At 37.3% G+C, this 20,555-nt stretch overlaps 2 protein-coding genes across 2 annotated transcripts in view; one reads left to right on the forward strand and one right to left on the reverse strand.

Moving 5' to 3' along the window:
- The window catches only part of LOC125230620 (metabotropic glutamate receptor 2-like), a 484,421-nt gene extending 469,168 nt beyond the window's left edge, over positions 1 to 15,253 (forward strand). Inside the window, 3 exon segments of the mRNA XM_048135836.1 lie at positions 12,622 to 12,773; positions 13,470 to 13,581; positions 14,292 to 15,253. Of these exon segments, the coding sequence (XP_047991793.1) occupies positions 12,622 to 12,773; positions 13,470 to 13,581; positions 14,292 to 14,446 (419 nt within the window). The 3' untranslated portion in view covers positions 14,447 to 15,253.
- Positions 15,254 to 19,842: 4,589 nt separating this feature from the next.
- Positions 19,843 to 20,483, reverse strand: LOC125230388 (endothelial differentiation-related factor 1 homolog). Its single transcript, XM_048135527.1, has one exon. The coding sequence runs from the start codon at positions 20,344 to 20,346 to the stop codon at positions 19,909 to 19,911; it is 438 nt and encodes a 145-aa protein (XP_047991484.1). The 5' UTR covers positions 20,347 to 20,483; the 3' UTR covers positions 19,843 to 19,908.
- Between the last annotated feature and the right edge of the window lie 72 nt (positions 20,484 to 20,555).

Genomic DNA, 20,555 nt, shown 5'->3' on the forward strand with positions numbered 1-20,555 from the left:
CGCTGCATATAGGATGATTCAAGAGTTTTATTCAATAATTAACCATTATTCATCAATCATTTTAATCATGACTTCAAAACTAGGCTATTCATACGTGAAATAATTAATACTTACTTGAAAAGTCAAAAGTAAATTAAATTATTTGTTTATTTTTTATACATACATATAATATATAGTTTTGTTACCACATTTCAATAAAATTATAAAACAAAACAAATTGTTTCCTTTTCGTTTCACGTATCAAGTAGGTAGGTATTAATTATTCCACGTATGAATAGCTTACTTTTTAGGTAATTTGTACATGATTAAATTGATTAATGAATAACATACATACAACATACAATCACGCCTGTATCCCATAAAGGGGTAGGCAGAACACATGAAACTACTAAAGCTTCAGTGCCACTCTTGGCAAATAAGGGGTTGAAAGAAAACGAAACTGTGACATTAATGAATAATAATTAATTATTACACTAAAACTATTTGAATCATCCTATATGCAGCGTGACGTCAAATTGATGTCATCGGCATGAAAGTTACGGGCCCTGATCATATTATATTAAATTTTACCCTTTTCATTTTTGATTTTTATGCACCACCACGCGATTGGTCTGCGTAGTTCTGTATCGGCTAAGATACATACCTCATTAAAATAAATAATGTCTGCTATAAAAATTACACAGTGTTTAACAAACCCGATGTGGTTTCCATTTTTGTGTCAATTTCGTAAATTGGGATGCGCAATATTGATTTATTCAGCGGTTATTGGCACAACGAAGGCGCGACCGAATTGTTTACATTTAGTTAAGGTGGAATAATTGGAGCAGAGCTCTGTGGCGGCACAAACCGAACTATTTGTTGTTCACTGTTTATTTTTATATAAAGTTTCACCTCTAATTTGGTTCCCACCAAGCTAGGCAATTATGTAGTCTCGAATTTCTATACTTTAGGCATAGTATCTAATCTATGTCACAATTTAGATTTCTTTCAACCTCTTTTTGCCAAGAGCGGCACTAAAAATTAGTAGTTCATGTGCTCTGCCTACCCCTTTATGGGATACAGGTGTGTTTAAATGTGTGTGTATGTATATCTAAAGCCTTAGAAGGTAAAATTTGTATCGACAAAAAATTCTTCATCACCTTAATTGCCAAGACCAAGGGGTACTGAGACTTGAGTAGTTTAGTTCTTCGCCTACCCCTTATGGAATGGGATATAGGGGTGATTGTATGTAAGTACGTGTTTAAGGCAATATCTAACAATAGTTTTATTTTTTCCGTGTGGTGACGGGTTAAGAATTTCACCGCCCCCTTTCTTCCCGCGGGTGTCGTTAAAGTTGACTGTGGGATATGGGTCACTGCAATGTCACAATTTCGTTTTCATTCACCCCTTATTTACCAAGAGTGGCACTGAAACTTGAGTAGTTTCATGTGTTCTACCTACCTCTTTATGGAATGCAGGCGCGATGTTATGTATGTAGACATACGTAATTTTATTTTAAAAGCTAATATTATTTCCCCTAGCAAGTGAAACATTCCAAAATTGAATCAGACCGTTAGAATATTTTCAAACCCCATCTTATCCCCTTGAGGGACGGTTTTGTTCTGAACCTAAGTTAAACTTGGTTTTGTTTATTGCTTACGATTGCTACCGACAGTTTGGTCGAGTTAGTTGTTAGTTTGCTAAGCGCTCTTCGGTTAACTAACCCGTGTAATAGATGACTTTGTAAATGTGAATATTTATCTGCAGCCGACGTTTTAGAAGTTAATTGGGAATTCAGCATCGCAACACAGTAATTCGTCATTTTGACGACTTTTTTTAACTAGCCAAATTATTATTTATTAAAAGTAACTGAAACAAGGTTATTACTGTAATGTTTCTAAGGGCCACTTGCACCAACGAAAATGGAAAATCCCCAGGGTTAACCCACCATTTTATATGGCATTTAACAGATGACAGCCCACTAACCCTGAGTTAAGTGGTTGGTGCAAGTGGGCCTAAAATGTATACATAATTACTTACATATGTTTTTTTTTAACTTTCGGCATAGACCGATACGAGTGGAAGAAAGAGAGGCAACGTTTGCACAGCAGTGGAACATGCCAACAAAAAAAAAAAAAAAGAAAAATATATTTTCCTAATGTAAAAAATGTTTTACTCGACTGAGGCAACCATTACGACACAAACTGGGTGCCTCGTCAGAAATGAGTGCAGCAAAAAACTAGGTAAATAAAAAAGAAAATAATGCCTTTAGACATTAAGTTCGCTATTATTATACAAAGTCAAAATAAGTAAGTATAAATCATATATTTCTTCGTTAATTTCACTTGATATATTGACATTATACTTAGGTAAAGTTAGACAATTTTTTATTTATTTAAATATGTTACTTATTCAAGCCGTCTGTGTTATTAAATTTCCATTAAGAGATGCTCAAGAAAAATAATGAATATAAAACATTTAACGACACTGCGGGCGTGCGCGGGAAGGCTTTGGGCAGCCGAGCTGACATTGCACTAGATGACATAGACGTGACATGCTGTTGCTAGGTTGACTACCTTTACTTTGACTGGTAAATTACTTAGAACGTTTCGTCCCTGTAATGTAAGTATTTTTTGACTCATTCTAAACGACAATCAAAAAAATACATAAAAATTAGATTTAGGTAAGAAAAAGCTCCCCACTAGGCCGCTTATCCTTAAAGTGCCTACTCAAAACCCTTCAGCCAACTTGAAACACAGATTATAATAATTATATTATCGTCAAATAAAGACCCATCAACACTATAAGCTAAATCTTATAGTCTAAATCTCAAGCATTAATAATGTTATCTACGTCCCACTCAATCAGCTTTCTCAGCTCTCACGTCGATACGCTCGCATGTTGCTACCCCAAACTTATATTCTGCTTTTATAAAGGCCTCATTATACGACAAATTCTTAGAATCGGAATTCGTCTCCTCAAACGTTAATGACTTCCAACTCAATCAGTTCAGTCCCTCGAGCTCGCACGTCGACTCTCGCATTGTCTCCTCACATACATTAGTACCGCCCCCGAGTCAACATCGCATTGTCTCGCAAAATGGTGTCGAACAATGAGTACGGTCGGGTAGCAATAGCATTGTATTCAATACTATATTATGTATAATATACCTATAGGCACAGAACTTAATTTAGATAGAAGAAACAAATTCATATATTTGTATAGGGGCCGAGCGTGTCAAATTTTGTACTGAAGTTGATTCTTGCCTGTAATTTTAAATATGTCTCAGGCTCTTGATTGTTCATAATTTTTGTGTTGTTGCAATTGAATATCACGTAACGAGGCATTTTTTATGTTTTGGTTGACTTCAACTTACAAAAATTGACGCCCGAAAGCTGCAAGCTGCGAGTAAAGACGGACAACTCAGTGGATTTCACTGAGTTCATTTGACACGCTAAGTAGATTACGTTTGCTTGATCTATGGTATATATGACATCTGTGCCTATAGGTACTTAGATTTGAGAGCTTCTAGAGAGTTAGGTTTCGGCATTTACATCAAATCATTTCACATAAGTAACGCCTCAGATTTACATGAATTATTAATATCTAAGGATATATTCTGTGATACTTTTAACGCTCCACAAATTCTTATTTATTGAAGTGTATTACATTTCCATAACGAGATTCTAAAAAAGAAATATGACCATAAATTCGGATTAAATAGTTCGCTAAATTGCGAATTATTTAATCCGAATTTATCTTTAACTCAATATTTTAAACGTGTATTAAATATGCAAATATAAAGGCCTGTCAATAAGTCATTTCTCAGAATCGGAATTCGTCTGCTGAAGCGCTTTAATAACACCCAACTCTTCAGTTTAGTCCTTTTAGCTCGCACATCCTTGTTTCCTCACGTCAGCACCGCCCTCGAGTCACAAACTACTAAGAAGATCCCCGAGTCAACATTGAATTGTCTCGCATTATGGTGTCGAACAATGAGTCCTGTCAGGTCGCATCGTATTCAATACCATACAGATTTGAGAGCTTCCGATTAGAGTTAGTTTGCGGCATTTAAATCAAATCATTTTCCATAAGTAACGCCTCAGATTCACATGAATTATTAATATCAAAGATGGTATTCTGTGACACTTTTAACACTCCACAAATTAGGACACGAGATCACATAACGAGAGTACATGAGAGAAATGTGGCCATAAATTCGCATTCAATGATTCGCACCTGAGTTCTTCCCATTAACTCAATATTTCAAACGTATATTTTGCAAATACATATAAAGGCCTGTTATTTCGGAAATCGTCTCCTCAAACGTTAATGAATCCAAACTCAATCAGTTGAGTCCCTCGAGCTCGCACGTCGACTCTCACATTGTCTTCAGTCCCACCCCCGAGTCAACATCGCATTGTCTCGCACAATAGTGTCGAACAATGAGCACGACTGGGTCGTCGTATATCGACGAGCGTATATATACATAACATGTAGATAACTTTGAGAGCCTCTGAATAGAATTAAGTTTCGGTATTTCAAATCATTTAGCTCAAGTAACTTCTTCAAATGGCATGAATTATTGATATCAAAGAAAGCAAATTCGTAAACATCTGCTATACATAGGTACTTTTGCGCAACAAACCGGTATTCATTGAACTGTCAAGTATTTTTCCTATTAAGACGTTCCACAACAGATTTCCAAGAAAGTAATGTGATATTAAATTCGCATTTAGCGATTCCCGCTAGACACATTAATTCTATATTTCAGGTAGTATTCAAGTAACGCACATATAACGTTTAACCCCCTTATTTATAAACGTTCACTATAGTTAACAAAATCGTTAAATCGTTTGTCCCTTTCTATCAAACAAACGTTTTTTACCGTCTAGATAAAATGTGTTATTCTCTACAAAATACGACAATTCTCAAGCAATTCTCACAATGGGATTCGTCTACTCAAAAGCGTTAATGAATCCCGACTCAATCAGTAGTCCCTCTCGCAGTTCGACACTCGCATTGTCTCCACATCAGTCGACCTACTAGCCCCCGGGTCAACACCGCATTGTCTCGCACAATGGTGTCGAACAATGGATAGACTTTATTAAAGAACCTAATATTGACAGGTTAGGGGGTATAGCGTCTGATTTGCTTAAGTTTCGGCATTCAGAGCTCAATGAGGGTACAATCACAGAATAAACAATTGTTCTACCGATAAAAAAAAACACAAAAAACGTTTGACAACCAAATCAAACTTTGACAGAGGTAATAAAAGGACAAATCGTGTTGTTACTTTCTAGTGGTAAATAGGTAATAAGCCTCTTTCTGCTGGTAAATAGCCATAATGCCAGGTTGACAACATTCAAGTTTGTGTATCTGTGGCAGTCATCACCAGTACAAGGGACGGGCTAACTCTACCACCGCTTGTAACAATGCTGAATGCTGAGCGAAGCCCCGTAGATAATGCCCGAAGGAAACAGTTTGTCCCTATTGCAAACACCTCTAGACTTTCAGACATCCGTTTTATAATAAAGCAGACCGTGCGCTTCCTTGCTTCCGAAACAAATCTATCAAATCATTTTAGTGGGTAAATTGAAAAAGTCAAATAGTGTAAACCATTTGTCATTTAAGTAAATAGAGGCTTTTGAAAGACGCGAGCGCAGAAATTGCAGGCGACTGCCCTGCAAAAACATAGTTTATGACATAATGAGCATATCGTAGACAATAAAATCCCTAGTCGAAGCAAAAGCCATGAAGAACAAAGCTATTCAGTTCTCCGGCGACCGTTCTAATTGGGCCCGGATTCTGCCATGGATATTCGATGCCAATATAATTCAATTCAATAACAGTGACAGGATTTGATTCTACCCATTCGAGAATACATGAAATTATCCATCAATGGCGAACCAACACGGAAACGTCACGTCACTTTAGCAGAGTCAAATTTTCACCAGGCCCCGTAGCCGAATGGCATTACTACGACGCGAAACGAAAACGAAACGCCGCGAAAGGTTGTCTGGCTCTGTCGCGACAATATGCAAGAGCGATAGACATAGGGAATGCAATTACCGGTCGTTTTTCAAAACCGGTAATTTACCGACATAGCGTCGCAAAAACCGGTAAACCAGTAATTTCCCGGTTTTGATTTTATTTAATTAAGTAGTTTTTTAGTAGTGTTCATTAAACTACCACTTTCAAAAGACAAATATAATTAATGAAATCTTGAAAAAAAGCAGGTTTTAGGACTTTGTTACAAAAAATAAATACATTTTAGATGCTAAATCTTACAATTAGCACTCATCTTCGATAAAATCAACAAAGACACTAGAAATCATCATAGATTATTCATATAAGTATCACGTATTTGTAATTGCGTAAAGGACAACTACAGGACCCTGGTTCTTATATCCCACCAGAAACATGCTGTGTTACACAGCAGGTTATGTCACATGCTGGACTGGCAGATCCCGCAAAAACAGGCAAGTTTCGTGAAGGGCAAAGGTGCAAACAGATCCTAAATATACGTCCATTGATAGAGATGGCTTATGAATTCAGTACTTCGATGATCCTCTGCTTTATCGACTATAGCAAAGCCTTTGACTGCATCGTTTTGTCATCAAGCATTTGGTAGCTTTCATTGAATTGAAATTCCGTTGAAAAAGGAAACTGAATTAGTAGAGAACCTTCGAGCCCTTTTACTTTTGTAAAAGGTGTTGATAAGATTACCCGTCACCTGCCTTCGGTGAATATGTCATCAGAAGAGCCTGCGGAAGCTGGGAGGGAAGAATCATCATTGGTGCGCACCAAAATAACAAATCTTCGATAGGCAGATAACACCAATTTTCTGGCTGCCAATGAAGCGGAAATGGTTGACAGCACTGGTAAAATGGAACGCATCAGTCTCGAAACGCATCTCAAGATTAACCACAGTAAAAACCAAGCTCATGGTGGTGGATTGTGGTAGGTAGATACAACACACAGATGTTCTTAGGCCAGTAACAGTAGATGACTTCATATACTTCGGCGCAAACATCGACAATATCGGTTCTTCTGAAAAAAAAAACAGAATACGCATAGGAATGGCCAAAAGAGTCCTAGCTACAAGGATTATCTCCATAAGTCTTGGTTCCTGAGAACCGCATGTCTCTAGAAAAATCAAAACCGGATTGGTTTACGCTCTAGTCTTCTCCATTTTCATCTACGGAGCTGAGACTTGGAGTCTGAAAAAGGCTGCAACCGCATTGACGTTTTCGAGATGTGGTGCTAGATGAAGATTTTGCAAATACCCTGAATTGCCTTCCGTACAAATGTGTCTATCTTACGTGAATTGAAAATCAACACCAGGTTATCAACCATCTGTTTACGTAGAATTTTGGAGTTTTTGGAGGGAAAAAGGCCACAACCTTGAGCAACTAATCATTACTGGCAAGGTTGATGGCTAACGATCCAGAGGTCGCAAGATGGACAGATGAGATCCTTTCTATCCTCTACACCCAACTTCAGAACCGGAACAGAAAGTCAGAATAAAGCTGATTATATTGGGACTTCACGACCCTCAGCAATGAAGATACCATGGCGAGGAGGAGGGGGTCTTATCTTAAAAGCTGTTCACACAACATACGTTTACCCAAAGTACTCGTAAGAAGACCGGTTGACGACACATGACGTCACACACATACGTCACGGCTCCCCGCGCCGCGTACCTACATTAGACTGCACCTTACAGCCGAAGCGGCTACACATATATCTGTATAGATTTATCGAAATTACCTAACCTACTTGTACCTAGTTATTAAGTTAATAAAAAGAAGATAGTACTATCCTGGAGTTCTTCATTCTTCATAAGAAGATCTTATATTGAGGAGTACACCGAACAAAAGCTAATCAAATATTTAAATAACAATGAGTGAATTAATGGTCTTATCCTTCATTCGGGGTCTAAATTTGGAGTTTATAAACCCAACTGTGGATAGTGAACTGATTATCCACAGTCCAAACTTGTTGGTTTTATAGAAATCAGGTATTTTTTATCTTGGAACCGACTATGCAGGCACGCACAGTGCAGGCAACAATGCACGGACTCTAGCCGCTGCAAGAGCTCATGCCTGATGATGGATCTCCATACTCTCCATATGCCACGAAACATGTCGGCAGTAGTAATTTTTAAGTAAATTTAAACACGGTTTTTGAGCGTTTCGTTTCAGCTAGATGAGCGTTTCGTTTCAGCTGAGCGTTTCGTGAGCGTTTGTGCATCCGGCTACGCACGATTTGGGCGTCTTTCGCTCCTACCCACATATTTTTACTACGTGAATGTGTAATTGTGTAGGTTATTGTTAAAACGTAAAAACAAAACTTAACTAAATTTAATCTACAAAACTTAATCTAACATACAATATATTATGTACATACATAAATATTTACAAATACGTGGGTCATACGTCATACTCAGCGATTTTTACTGTAGTAGAGCCAATTTGGGGGTTCGAACCAGGCACCTCATGTTTAAGAATCAGATAAGGCCCGTACCGAAAAGTTTTTTTACAAAGTTTGCATATTACTAAAATACTGGCTGGTAAAAGTTTTTTTTTTTCTGTTTATAGTTTTCAGCTTATGTCATTTTAATGTATCAATTGACATCAAGAATATTATATACCATGGATATTGCGTGCCGAACATTACGTTGAAGCCAGAAAATTTGACCTTGAATTACGTCACGCCGGTCTTGCATCTCTTTCTTTAGGGTGTCCATGATTAAGCATACATTAGGGATATCCCGCGGAATTTGACGTATTACGTTTATACGACTGATTAATTTTGTAACTTATTAAATTCAAATCCGATCAATCGTTTTATCACGAAAGTGAACATCCATCCTCACAAACTCAAAAAGTAAGGTACATTAGGGCAATTCCGAAAGTCGTCTAATTAGGAAAGTCGCATAGAAATCACCATTATTTCCGTCATATCAAGATTCCCCTTCGGAATTATCTGAACATTTCTGTCATTCGGAATTACTCTAATGCACCTTACTAATTTGTCAACCGCCAATAAGGTCCATTTCTATACCACTCTGCAGTTACTTTGCCTTACGCCACAAAATACGGTACAGTTTTTACCAGTGGTAAACTACTGGGATTTTTTTTTCAGAACCGTTCCAGAATAAGAGCGTGGTGAGTGTTGCAACACGAGGCTTAAAATATAACTTTTCTTTTACTGACACCTGTATTTATTAAAAAATGTTTCAGTCACTTTAAACTATCACAATAATATTTTGGTAGTAACTACTGGGAAAACTAATCCCAGTAGCTATCAACCCCGGTGTGGTAATTAACAATGTGGGGAAAATCCCAGTAGTTAGGACAGGTAAAAACTTGGTGGTAACTAGTGGGAATAGCCACAAAAATATAAGGGAAGTATTTGTCAATGGGGAAATAATGAAATACTAGGACGTTTTAAAACAGTATCTTTATTTTTAAGCGCCGCCCCAAATCTCAAGGAAGGTGGTTCTCAATTCGTACGTATTTCAATTCTCTTCGCATGTATATATATATATATATGTATCTCAATTTAATGTTTATGCCACGATATCTCCGTCGTTACTGGACCGATTTTTAAAATTTCTTTCTGTGTCATAATCTTCAGGCTTAAAGTGCAAATCTGCAAATTGTCGAACGCTCTGAAACATTTCCTTTTATCGGTACAATCGACAGCCAACGCTGCCTCCTTCCTTCATCTTTTGGAACACTGAAAAGTTTAATATTATTCATGTTAATTGTAAAGACATAAACAATAAAGTTGGTATTATTATACTGTGATATGAACTATGAACATAGAAACCGTACCAAGTTGATAGATTTAGCTCCATTCAATAAGAGTAAATACCATGCAAGAAAAAAGATTGGTCACCCTAGTCGTAAAACCACACATAGCATTATTTTTCTTTAAAGGTCATATTTATCGTTCTAAACCTATTCGTGGGAATTTTGATATAATTTGAGACAATGAAAACAATATAATGATAAGAACTAACCAAGATTACAAGCAAAATAGCAGAAAATTTATTGCCAGCGAGGTTTATGAACATTTTGGTAAAATAAGTACTTACTTGTGAAATTTTACGTCGGATTTCGGTTTCCATTTACTTCCACAATGGTTCACTATGCAATACATAGCGCAGAACTTAAGTAAATCGTCGAAAAACGTTTATTTCGCAAAATAAATATCTGAATCGGTGAATGACTTTTGACAATTCTGACATATCGGGCATATTTTTTTATTATTAGTGTTCCCATAGTACGCAGGAGGTAAATACCGGAGAAATAGGGTTTTTGATTGAGTTTTTTTTCGTATAATACAAAGAAAAGTAAGTCAATTTGATTGAAGAATGTTTTATACGTTTTTTTTAGTAACTAATCTGGCAATACATCACAGTGTCGGAAAGAGATAGAACATAGGAGTAAAGGTGAATGAACCTGGCTTCAACTCATTGGTCGGCACGCAAAATCCATGGTATATAATATTCTTGATTGACATTGTTAATTTAGGCTGGGCATTGTTTTTATTCAAAATGCAAGACGATAAATTAACTCGGAGAGAAAATGTTTTGCGAACGTATCTGGAAAATCCCGGTTCATCTTTTGCGGCGGTCGGAAAAATGGTAAATGTAAGTCGTGCAACGGTGCGAAATATAGTTAATCGTTACTTCAATGAATACAGAATTCAAGACAAAGCTCGAAGTGGACGCCCCATAGGTCCGTCAAATAAAATTTTAGAAAAGAAAATAGTGACTGCTTATAAGAAAAATTGTAGTTTATCGGTGCGGGACGTGGCAAAAAAATTAAAAACTAGTACTTCTATGGTCCAGAGAGCGAAAGTACGTCAAAATTTAAAGTCTTATAAAAAAGTAAAAGCCCCAAAACAGTCGATAACACAATTCAATAGTTCCGTTACAAGATCGAGAAAATTGTACAAGCTGCTTTGCGATTTGAACGGAGCATGCGTGCTCATGGACGATGAGACGTATGTGAAAAAAGATTTTTCGACTTTGCCAGGTGATCAATTCTTTACAACCGAATCTAAGGCGAATATCAGCGATCAAAATAAATATATTTTTATGGAGAAGTTTGGAGAAAAATATTTAATATGGCAAGCAATATGCTCCTGCGGGAAACGCACTGGGTCATTTATTACAAAAGGTACGATAAATGCAGATATTTATGTCCAGAAATGTATAAAAGGATTTATTTTACCATTTATACGGCAACATGAAGGGGATGTGTTGTTTTGGCCCGACCTGGCTACTGCACACTATGCCCGAGCCACACAAGAGTGTCTGGCTTCAAATAACGTGCAATGTGTGGCCAAAGATATGAACCCCCGAACTGCCCCCAACTACGGCCCATCGAGCGTTATTGGGCATTAGTAAAAGCAGAGCTGCGTAAGAACTGTTCACCAGCAACATCAGAAGCAGATTTTAAAAAAAAAACTTTTCGGTACAGGCCTTAGTGTAACCAGTACCTACACTAACTGGCCCCGTAGCCGAACGGCATTTCTGCGACGCGAAACGAAAACGAAACGTCGCGAAAGGTAGTCTGGCTCTATCGCGCCAATACGCAAGAGCGATAGAGATAGATATCTACGAGCGTTTCGTTCCGTGAGCGTTTGTGCCATTCGGCTACGCACCATGTCCTCTTACTATGGTGGGTCCAACCCCAAACCCCGAAACCACCCGGTGTTGTTTCATTGTGTTTATTCGGTTTGTTCATAAAACTAGAAGCGCGTCTTGCCTCAAAATTATTGTTTGATATCAAATTGATATATCAAAATGTATGTTCAAGAATAAGGCAATAGCGTTATCTAGTGCTAGTAAAACTAGGACTATTCGTTATAAGAGGGGTTCATAATTACTATCGGGTCTCGAACCCGGCTTTCACAGCCACAAATTGCAGTTAGAACTGAAGATAGGAATTGATAGGAGGTTTTATATGACTTTTAGTCTTCAAATAGATATAGATACCTATATTTTTTAATAGTTGAACATGTAACAGTGCATAAAAATATAATAAATATTTCCGCTATATGAGCACACCTCTTAAATTACATAATGTCTGGTGTCCGTAAAGTACACAGGTTTGTACCTAAGGTATAAACGAGTTAGTATACCTATTTTTTCTTTGAAACCCAACAACAGCGTCCAGGAGATACAGTGACTTAGAGTAGTGCACTTTCACATTATACGGTCCGCTATCGGATTTAGGACCGATATTCCATGCATAAGCCGCCATCTGATGATTTTTGCATTTGAAATCCTTCCGAAATCCGATATCGGATCGGACAATGTGAAAACGCACTAATACGTAAGATATAATATAGTTTATGTTACCTAGCCTTCCATATGCATTCTGAATTTAAAAAAAGTCAAGCGAATACTCAAGAATACTGCTAAAGGCGACACGATTATCGCGTAAATCCTAATTAGTACAATCCTAATTAATCCTAGTTAAAATATGGGGGATAAAATTCGGACTAATTGCTTTAATCGTGTAGCGACTATATTAGAACTATCCTTAACTTTACAAAACTTATAAGCTGTTGTGTGTAATTATTACGGATACTTAAACAAAAACTATTATATTCCAGGATTCACCATGTACACAACCTGCGTGATCTGGCTAGCCTTCGTGCCTCTCTACTTCGGTACCGCGAGCCACGTGCCCCTCCGAGTCACCAGCATGGCTGTCACCATATCACTTAGTGCCAGTGTCACGCTGGTGTGCCTGTTTTCGCCTAAGGTAAGGCTGAGTAACGTTCGATTCACAAAAGATGACGAGAGATAAGACGACGACGAGACGAAAGATGGCGAGAAGAGAGATAATTTTTATATACTAAGGCCTCCTTAGTAAAAATGAATGTGTGTTTCACACCAACAAAATGGTGGGTTAGTAACTCAGTATGCATTAACACTTTCATTGCTAGGCCAAAATCAAAGTCCTTCGCTGAATGCTGGCGTAAATACAAACATATATATATAAGACTCCCCCGTGAGTCCAATCGCACACACTCAACGAACTCAATGAATAAACAACGCCGCACGCTGAGTACTCCGCATGCTAGCGACTCCTCTAGGGAGTTTAACTATAATTATATAGTACGCGGGAGGTGCACAACGGCAGCGCCGCCTTGCCTTTTTTATTACGTCGATGGCAAACAATATGGTTTGCGTTTAGTTACTTCCATCTTTTTACTGTTTTAAATATTTTACATTGCTTATTGTTCAAATTATTGAAACAACAAACATAAACATGAAATACGGACAAGTTCAAGAGTTTCACTTCAAAAATTGGCATATTCCTGACATCAGTTTATCATTTTTTTTTATTTCGAGTTGGCGACACTGACCGTTAAAAGTTTAACGCTGTCCGTTGGAAGTCGCATTAGAAGTTTCACTTCAATAAAACGTGTATAACACTTCCAACTTTGTGTTCCAGTTGTACATAATCCTGATCCGGCCTGAACGCAACGTTCGCCAGAGCATCATGCCTGTCCGCTACAGCAGGAAACCAGTTCCCACGCAATCCGTGCCCCGCTCTGCAAGCAAGAGTAAGTAAAAAAAAATAAGATACATTTATTCATGACGACCACATAACATGTACGGACATGAAACAACGAAGAACAAAATGGCATAAAAATGTTCATCACGAACTGGACGCTTTTTTTTTAGAGGGGAAATGCATTACGCATACCACCCAGGCGCGGGGACAGGCCTGGGATGGTTATGTGGGACTCCCTAGGCTGATGAGACCTGGTTTACCCACTAAAACCCCTCTGTCGCCGTCGCCTTGCTATACGGCGAGGTCCCAGGCACTCCGAAGTATTCGTCCGCAACCTCGCCAGCAATCGTCCAGACTCAGACCCGACTCTTGGAACGAACTGGACCCAACTCAGCATAATGCTAGCATAGAAGTGTTACTTCTATTGTCTTTTCTTATCTAAAACGCCAATTTTCTCAAGAAACAATACCCTTTGACTCTTTCATATTAGTGCTACAGAGACTTCGGCGTGTATTTTTCTACGGAGCGAAGAGATTCACAATATGCGTCCAAAAATAAGTAAGATAAATACTTTATAAGCGTTTGTTTGAACAGGGAAAGAATGTTTCATTTCTTCCTGATGTCGTCATATCCTACCGACTGCGCCAGATCCTGTTTATGTGTTTTGAATGAAACCCCAATCTGAAAATCACTATTTATACTTTTAAGTACCTACTATAATAAAAACAATAAACAATATGTTTCTTTTTCTAATTACAGGAGCAATATGTGCCGACAAAGAAACCCAAACAGACCCAGCAGACTTCACCAAGCTCGCCAACGGCCAATCGTGCCAACTAGTCGACAAACAGAAGGAGAAAGAAGAAAAAATTAGCAACATCAAGATAATCAATAACAAGCCAGAGGCGTTATAGCAACGAGATTCCACGAAATCGCTGAATGACCCTAGAGTTAATAATAACGAAGTTTTTAAACGGCGATCGTGTTCTTGCAAGGGCAGGGCACGGCAACCGGTTGTTGTGTAATTTGTTTTCTTTACACCTTACAATGAAGTTCAAATACCTATACATAATTCAAATAAAAATTCCCACTTGGTCGCTGGCTATAACAATTTTTGAGTATAAAAATACAAGCTAATTTTCCTTTCTGTAAGCGACAAAGTGAGACCTTTAAATCTACTTCGACATATTTTCGTTTAGAATTCAAGAAAGGTATCAAGTACGAAACACTCGTTTTTTAACACTTCTAATAAAGCTGTAATATGCCGATATTTTGCACGATGTTTTATAAAATAACTTTAATTTCAACGGTAATACATAAGTACAGATTTCTCCAGGTTACTAAAGTAGCTAACCAATTTAATCATGCTAGTCACGTTACAGTATACCTTATTGTGGAATGCCCCTTTTAAATCTTGTTAAAGAAAGTTGAAATCTCATTACCAATTTGATTAATGAATATCAAACCTATCTCGGGTTTTAATTGTGACTGGTTTTATGAGCTTCATTAGGGTCTCTTCGTCAATCCCCATTACATGATAGGCTTTATTTTACATTAATTGCGTAGTAGGGACTTTATTCTAACCTTCTCGCCTATGTATTAGTATTTTTTCGTGGTTAAGACAAAAAAAAATGCAATAAGTGACCACACATGGACCATGCATAATTATTATGGTTATAAAGAATACATAATTACTTTTTTAAACTTTCGGCCCATTCCATGTCGAAAATATATTTTATTTGCAATGCCAATTTTCTTGTAGTCTACCTACTCGTGCGAGTCGTGCGGCTTTGAAACCAATAAAATTATAAGTAATATGGCAATGTCTGCAGAATTACTTATTTCGTAGATTCATATCAACTTTTTTTTACTTTTGCCAGAGACCATTAATTAAATAATCTAGACTTCTAATCTACTTATACGGAAAAATCTAAAACTATTAGGTAACCTACACTCAATAATAGTATTAATAGTTTACTACTAAGTCTATATCTTAGCTTTTATTTCTACTCCTGAGGCCCTAGCTAAGGTAAAAATATTCTACGCCACAACAACGAATCGCTATGTATGTCTCTCAATATTTCTTCCATATTATAAAAACAGTAGCTTTAACTATTGTCACCTTGACCATAAGACTTTTTTTATCAACCAGTACCGAATGGAGTGTGTGAATGTACTATTCACACATGTTAAGAAACCTTATTCAAAATCTTAAATAATTGTATCTAAGTACATACCTATTTCAATGAAAATTGTAAATACAAAAATATAATTAATACTTTATTTTCGAGACTGTTACACTTCAATCAAAATTGTTGCGATTTATTTTTTTACTTTGTCTAAATTTGATCTATCTTCTCTATCCAATCCAAAGATGGACTAGCATAAATTGTATACCAACCAATAACTTCGTACTTTTAACCCTTCCTAGCTTTCTTATCCTAAAGAATAAGGCTACGGCCTGAGTTGGACGTGGAGCGGGGCGTGAAGTGTTCATTATGTGTGCATGATAACAGAATGACAACTTATAGATGGGCCATTTTTTCAAAGTTGTCCACCCCAGTTTTTTTTTTTTGGATTTCGAAATTTTTATGTGGTTTCCACTCAGAATCGCGAGCTCTTCCAATCCCGATAGAAAAAAATGTCCCAAAGTTTTTTCCCATTCCCGTTACCATTATTTCATGAATGAAAGGTTTGAAAAATGTATGGAAATCTTGGGACATTTTTTTTTCTCCTATCAGGATCGAAAGACCTCGCGATTCTGAGTATGAATCGCGTAAAAAATACCCATGTTACAAAAAAGTGGGGTGGACAACTTTGAAAAAATGACCCAGATAGCGAACCACTTGTCAGCACGCTGCACGCTCCAAATCAGCGCGTCCACTCAGGCCATACAGCTCAGCCACGACATTGGTCTAAGCGCGACAGCAGTGAGCGGCGGCCATACATTGGAACGAGACACAGCGATGGGACTTTTCATTCGCACGTATGGCTGCCGCTCACCGCTCTCGCGCTTAGACCAATGTCGTGGCTGGGCTGTTAAGGGACTTCCAGTTTATCACTAATTCACTACGGACGTCATTGGACTGTTAGTTAATCGCAAACGATAACAGTAAAATAAATCACAGTTCGATATCGTCTGCCATACTGGTAATATGAAAATAATTTGTCTGCTACCACCAAGTACAGAAGGCTCACTCCATGTAAATTATAAATATGAAAATAATTGCGCCGCGCGAAAGTCGTTCTGTCTGCATGTACTTGTAGCGCGGTGAAAGGATCGCGGAGTGAGTTGCTGTAGTTGGTATCAGGTGATAGTGTACAGGATAGTTTTTTCAAAGGACAGGCAAAGTCACGGGCAGAAGCTAGCTATCAAATAAGTACCTAAGGGATCTTCCTATAGTTTATACTAAGTATGTACTTCATGTAATACCTATACGAAACATATTATTGTAATTTTATCGTGTATATAAAATAAAAGAAACGCTTCCATATTTAAATCATTCAAATATTTAACGAATATTATTATAAATGTACAGTTTTTATATCATATCACATTTATTAAGTGTAAAAAATATTGTAAATAGTAGGTTTAATACATAAACCAATTGTAAATATAATTGTATCTCAAAGACAAATAGTGATAACTGTATATAACCGCCTAAGGTACCGTTTACCAATATTAAGTGTATTTAAAACCTATGTTAGGTAGGTATATTACTAATAAATATTAGATAAATTTAAACGATAGTATATATGAGTTGAGCTCTGAGCCAGGGCAGTAGGCGTTAAGTTATTTATTAAGCCATAATTATAAGTACACTATAAAAATACTAAGGCGGTTACATCAGTATGTAGACTGCCTTATTGATATTTTAGCATCGCTTTGAGTAAATTTAACGCCATCTGTAGGCCGCGTGAAGCATTTTTCTAAAATCTGTGACTCCAAATGGTTCCCAAACGGAATTTGAGGGTCTACTGCGAATATTGATATTTTGATTCTGCTTCTCTATCACATCTCTATTGCTCGTAAATGTAAGTGAGCGATAGAAAGACAGACATAAGACAAAACTGTAGATCAAGCGCGGATCCAGCGTCGTGCCCAGGGGGGGGTCACGTGGTAAAGGCCCGGGGCCCCAGGGGGGGGGGGTCATGACACCCATGACCCCCCTGGATCCGCGCATGCTGTAGATATCATGGCTAAATCACTGTAAAGTTTACATATCATTTAAGTGCATATCATTACGTATTCTTAATTTGTTACTTATCTAGAAAAAATCGTTTTGCAATAAAAGTTGCAAGAAAATTAATTAAGTTTCCAATAACACACGTGTAGTTAACAGAAAAAAATCTTTTAGGTACGGATATTGCTCAAACGGTACATTCCTAATAACATTGTAGATATTTAAGATGGTCATTTATTATTTATCATAAAACTTAGTGACTACTGTCTTTAGCTCAACTTGTATATGCGAGATATCAAATTACGATAATTTAAGAAAATAAAGGGCGTTGATGTTTTTGTGGTTGTTTTTATTACCGTAATGTCTCTTAAGGGTTCTATAGACGTCACGATAAATAACTGCGTATGCGATTTGCAATACTTGCCGATTCTTCTGTGTCTTAGACACAGATTACTAAGAAAATAGACACAGCACGCAATGTCGCTAACGTATATAAAGCCCATATGAAAAAACCTTCCTTATTTCTTTACCCTCCTAAGGGCCCGCGCACACGGGCAACTGTTGTCGCGACCATGGTCTAGTATGAAAGTGCGCACACAAGGCGACGCAACTTTTCATACAAATACGAAAGTCGCCGAGCAACTGTTGCCTCCGTGTGCGCGGGCCTAAGGCCCAAGGTCATGTGGTCCTATCTGTAGCACTTTTTCAATAAAATTAGCACTTTTTCAATCCTATCAATATGGAACAGAATCATATGTGTTTTGTTTCGTACTAATTTGATACAAAATAAAACAAACTCTGTTTTCTCCACTATAAGTTAAAATATCATCAAAAATATTTGTTTCATTTATATTGCTAGGTTGGGTGGACTAGTGGATATGATGATCACCAGTGTTCCAAAAAACCAAGTTTCATACAGAACATTCAAACTAAATTCAAACTAATCTATCATTGATTTACATTATTCTGATTTTATGAAAATGTATATTATTAATTGCAGGCTATTTTAAGTAACACTCCCTCTAGGTATCTTATTACAAAGCCGTAGGTTTTAAAATTTAGAGCAAGACACTGAATGTATTAAACAACAACACATACAATTTAACCTTACATATGAAGGAATGTTTCATTTCGTGCAGTGTGTATTGAATTTTAATTAATGCAAATGAGAGTATAATACCTACTGTATTGTATACCTAATTAAAATAACATATTCACTCAGAAATCATTATTAGGATATACTAAGTATACTAACCATCCATTTTCTCAGAACTGTTGGACCGTTTAAAGCTTCTACTTACTAAATCCTGTTAGATGTGATGATCTGAAGTCGATCTTGGACGCCAACACCAAAGACGGCCATACTTCTCCAAATCGGTTTCGATCCAGTCAACAGCCAAATCTCACTGACATTGTTTATCAATTTTCTACAACTAAAAATACATAAAATTGCCATTTGATCATCATCTTTGAGCAAAGTGATGTCGGGTCAGATTCTACTGGCAAAACTTATTTTATTAAATTATACATAAAACTGGGCTTTTAGCCTTGAAGTAATCTAGTAGTTATGGAGAGAATAAGAACTTGGACATATTTCATTTGATTTTTGTATCTAGTTTACTAGACTCTGTGCAGAAAGAAAAGTCCTAGAATAGAATTTAATTTGCATTAATTTATTTCATTACGAAAGCAATTGAAATTATTGTCAACTAACCAATATCCAAAAATCAAATTTTAAGCAGCATCACAGTAGATACCCAGCAGATCATTCTGACTTACTGCTTACAGCTAGTCTTTTTCCACAAAATGTTTGGCATGTATGTTTGGCAGAGACCTCTCCCATATTCCTCCTCACATCTGACCAGAGCTTGTCTTTCCAACAAGGCCCCAGCCACTTGTGCATTAAATAACCTTGTTCTATACTTAAGTTGGCTTTTAGATAGAGAAAGCTGTCTCTTGTTCAAGTGATTACACCTTCCTTATGCAACTGGTTTCACAAAAGGTGATGAAGAGATTTTCCTGATGACAACACATCACAGAATAATCTTTATTAAGTAAGAAATATAAATACTTACTTACACCATACAAGTTTTATAAGATAGAAATAGAAACACATCTAACAGCAATATGAGTTAGAAATATAATTTATGCAATCAACAATCGGAGTACAGTCTTCGCCTCCTAGGGAATCCTTATTGCTTTCCAGGAGGCTGCAGCGGTTGGCCGCGTTCCTTTCCACGAAGTTTTATCCCAATCGCCCTTTCAATCTTCCCAAGAACCAGGTTGTTCGGAATCCCTCGACCGGCTTCGTAGTCATTTACAATCTGTGGTTTCTCGCAGATCTTTGTCGCTAAATCTTTCTGACTCATACCCTTTGCCTGTCTGCCTTGCATAATAAGCTTGCCGAGGTCCAATGGAATCTTTTCGTGTTTTAACTCTTCAGTTTCTCTATCGAGTTTCGCCGTATTTTTTGTGGTGCCATGCTGCTTATTAGTCCCTGCTCCGTATTTTTGTTGGGTATCGACGGGTAGACCTTGACGGCGTGCCGCATTCACAGCCTGCTCGGTTTTTAATGCGGACGCTTTCAAAGGCTTCTTGCGAAGAATAGTAACCGTATCCCAGTCAGACATGTTTACCCGTTTTAGGTAAAGTTCAGGATGCACGAACTGATGAGACTTTTGTCACGTTGAGATCTAATTTTAATCCGAAAATGCCGAAATCGTAAGACGTAATAAACTTCACATGTGATGACACCCACGTCTGTCACAATCAGAATGACATGACATGTGAGGTTACGACAGGTGCGCTAAGAAGCTATCAAATTTACTCATATCGCAGA

The sequence above is a fragment of the Leguminivora glycinivorella genome, chromosome 10 (assembly GCF_023078275.1).
Source record: "Leguminivora glycinivorella isolate SPB_JAAS2020 chromosome 10, LegGlyc_1.1, whole genome shotgun sequence".
NCBI lineage: Eukaryota > Metazoa > Arthropoda > Insecta > Lepidoptera > Tortricidae > Leguminivora > Leguminivora glycinivorella.